Raw genomic sequence first — 3,349 nt, forward strand, 5'->3', positions numbered from 1 at the left:
CAGGGAGAGGAGGAGCAGCAGGAGCCACGAGGTGTTCTGGATCAAGAGGCTGAAGCCGGCGCATTTCTCCAGTTTGTCTGTGGGGACAGGGAATGGGGAGGGAGGGAAGAGCAGCAATGAAATCCCTCGGGAGGAGGGGTCAGGTGTTAGCAAGGGTACAGGGACTCAGCTTCTTGCCTTTTCTCTGCCCCAGAAGTGCAGCAAAACCCATCCTGGCCCCTTGCCTCTTTCCCCTCCCACCTTGTCCCCGTGTTGTGGCAAAGCTTTGTGGGCACAGGGATCCTGGGAAGCAGAACCCTGCACATGCCTCACTAAGGTGACACCAGGTAAGGCAATGGGCTCTGCCACTGGAGGGCTGCTCCTGTAGGACCCAAGTGTGGAAAATCCCCCCTGTGCTTCCATTCTGGACCACATACCTCTTCAGTGCTTCACCAACAGACGTGTCCCCTCTGCTGGGACTGACTATGAAGCATCATCTATGGGGGGACACCTGGGAAACGCACCCAAAGTGGGGACCAAGAGGGGCAGGGGTGATGGGGCAGAATGAGGGCACCTGTGGGGCTGACTGCTCTGCTTGCAGTAGGAAGGGCAGGTAGGGGTTGGGAAACCTCAAGAAGGGCTTGGGGACACCACCAAGGGGTTGTGTTTTCCTCTGCTGCCCCTTCCAAAGGGAAGGAAGGATTGAGACCAAGCACCACCCCCCATCTCACCTTTGATGACGGTGATGTTCTTTATCTGGTTGCCGGTGTAGTCGTTGGTGGCCTTCAGCTCACAGGTGTAGACACCCTCGTCGCTGGTGGTGAAGCCCTGCAGGTAGAGGCACACCAGGTTCTTGTGCATGGTGCTGTTGGCTCGGTGCCGGTAGGCGTTCTCGGAGACGCTGATGGTGCTGTAGATGACGTGCTTCCTGTTGTCCTTGGTGATGCTGAACTCGTAGGTCAGGGGGTTGCTGGTTTTGTTGTCGTACCGGCAGTCCACCCGCAGGCTCTGGCCCAGCAAGCAGGCACTCAGGTCCTTGATCATCTGGCAGTGGGCAGCCTGGAGGACTGGGAGAGGCAAGCAGGGGTTGGACAGGGAACAGGGAGCACTGAGGAGGTCCATGCAGCCTCCTGGTCCATGTCTGGCTGCTCTGGGGCTGGGAGAGGAGGGAGGGGATGTGCATCTGCTGGCTGTACCTGTCAGGATGACAGCGATGCCCACAGTGGGGTTCATCTCTCTGCTGAGGTGTCCAGATGTGACTGTCACTGGGAGGGGAGCCTGGGCAGGGAGAAAGAGAGGTGGTCAGTCAGAGCAGTGCCCTGGCACTCAGCTGTGGTGGTGCAGACACGGGCACACAGGTGGGCAGGCTGCCTCTTCTCCTCTGCCTGCTCCTCATCATGATGTCTGATCCACTGCACAGGAACCAGCTGGCCATGCAATGAGCCAGGGAATCAGGCACTGTGTGTCCAGCCACTGTCACCTTTCTGTATCCCCAGGCAATGCCACCCATGGATCCCTTTTCCCTGTCTGGATCCCCCCCAGCAGACATGAAATGAGCCTGGCACAGACCTGCAGCTGCCTGCAGTAAGGCCTGCATGTGCTGCCTTCCCCTCCTGCCCCGTGCCCAGGCTGAGTGCCCAGTCAAGGGACAGGCAGGAGAAATCAGGATGTGCCCCTCTACCTGCTCATCATGTCCAGAGGGCTGCAGCTGATGGGATGTGCTGCCAGGTGAGGGACCCTCCCTTGGCAAGGGTGGGTGCCCAGCCTGCCAGCCCCCCTGCAGCTCCAGCGGGTGAGCTCAGCAAAGATGACTCATTGTGATGCAGTGAGGGAAAGGGGCCAAGAGCAGTGAGAAGGAGGGACACAGCAGCTGGACAGGGAGCCAAGATGCTTTCTCCAGGAGCTGAGCCTGCCCAGCCGCTGGGTGGGAGGGTTTTGGGGTGGCAGAGTCCACCCTCAGGGTCCCTGTGTCCCTCTCCCTTCAGGCTGCCTCCTGGTCTGGGTGGGCAGAGGACCCAGGGATGTGCCAACCAAACCCCAGAGCTGCTGACAGGCTGAGCCAGCCGAGAGGAATCAATTAAAGGTTTGCAGCCCAGCCAAGCAGCCGCATGGGGAATCCAGCTGCAGACATGCGGAATGGAGGCGGGGGGAGCAGCAGAGCAGATTCCAGGGCTGAAGGACACACCAAACACCCTGCAGTCCCTCCTGCAGAATGGAGATGTGGGGCCAGGTCCAAGAAGGGGAGTGAATTACCACCCCTGTGGGACTTCAGGCTGACAGAGGGGACAGCAGACCCCCAGTTTGCTGCCTTTGAGCCTGGCTAAGCATCCAGGGAAAAGATGGGAACTGCCTGCAGCACAGCCAGCTGTTTTTTTCTTCTTAGCATTTTTTTGGGTCTTTCATATAGTATTCTAGGAGGAAATACCAAAATCGTTTGCTCACTCTGAAGCTGTGAATGATTATCTTGTCCACAACCCTGAACACTGGCCCTGAACACAGGAAGAAGAATTAATTCCCTTCTGTTTGGTCTTCAGAACCAAGAGGCTGCAAATGCAAAGGCATGATGGAGCAGATGACCTGAATCTCCTCTGGGTTCCTAGAAACTGGACCCCGTCCCTTTCTTTGTCATTTCTGAGCTTCAACTCACTCCTTTTTGAATGTCCTGGGACATTATCTAGGTAATAGCCAGGGTTTCCTCCAAAAAAACCCAAAACAGTGCAGAAAAGCTCCCAGAAAGGAGGGTTTCCATATATATGCATTCAGATACAGTTTCATAAGTCCTTGGATCCCTTGTACCCCTCTTTTCCTCCTGAGAGCAGTGTCAGGAGCAGACATCACCAGGTAACTTTTGCTCCTGCATGATCCCGGGGGCTTTGTGCAGGGACAGAACTCAGAAGGATGGTGGCATCAGAGCAGCTCCAGCCCTTGCAGAGCAGAGCTTTCTGGTGTGGTCCCTGCCACCAGCTCAGGTGGTCCCTCTGTGCCCACCAACAGGCACCGGGGGAGCAGAGAGACGGGCTGAGGGAAAACCAGAGCCCCAGGAGCCTGCCTGTGCTCGGGGGTGCCAGCTCCAGCCCTTGCAGAGCAGAGCTTTCTGGTGTGGTCCCTGCCACCAGCTCAGGTGGTCCCTCTGTGCCCACCAACAGGCACCGGGGGAGCAGAGAGACGGGCTGAGGGAAAACCAGAGCCCCAGGAGCCTGCCTGTGCTCGGGGGTGCCTGCCAGCAAAATGGGGGGGTTCCTGCGGGTGTGCAGGGGAGAGCCAGGCTGGCAGCACCTCTGCGAGGGGCAGGAGGGGTGGGGGGTCCCGCTGCCCCCCTTGCAGGAGGCACAGGGCGAGGCTGGCAGCCGCGTGTGCGCGCACAGGCGTG

General features: G+C 58.4%; 1 protein-coding gene across 1 annotated transcript in view; it reads right to left on the reverse strand.

Annotated features, from left to right (window-relative positions):
- Window positions 1-1,212, reverse strand: part of THY1 (Thy-1 cell surface antigen) — a 3,767-nt gene extending 2,555 nt beyond the window's left edge. Inside the window, 3 exon segments of the mRNA XM_009994617.1 lie at window positions 2-77; window positions 711-1,046; window positions 1,176-1,212. Of these exon segments, the coding sequence (XP_009992919.1) occupies window positions 2-77; window positions 711-1,046; window positions 1,176-1,212 (449 nt within the window).
- Window positions 1,213-3,349: the final 2,137 nt, after the last annotated feature.

The sequence above is a fragment of the Chaetura pelagica genome, unplaced genomic scaffold (genome assembly GCF_000747805.2).
Source record: "Chaetura pelagica isolate M959 unplaced genomic scaffold, ChaPel_1.0 scaffold583, whole genome shotgun sequence".
NCBI classification, from domain to species: Eukaryota; Metazoa; Chordata; class Aves; order Apodiformes; family Apodidae; genus Chaetura; species Chaetura pelagica.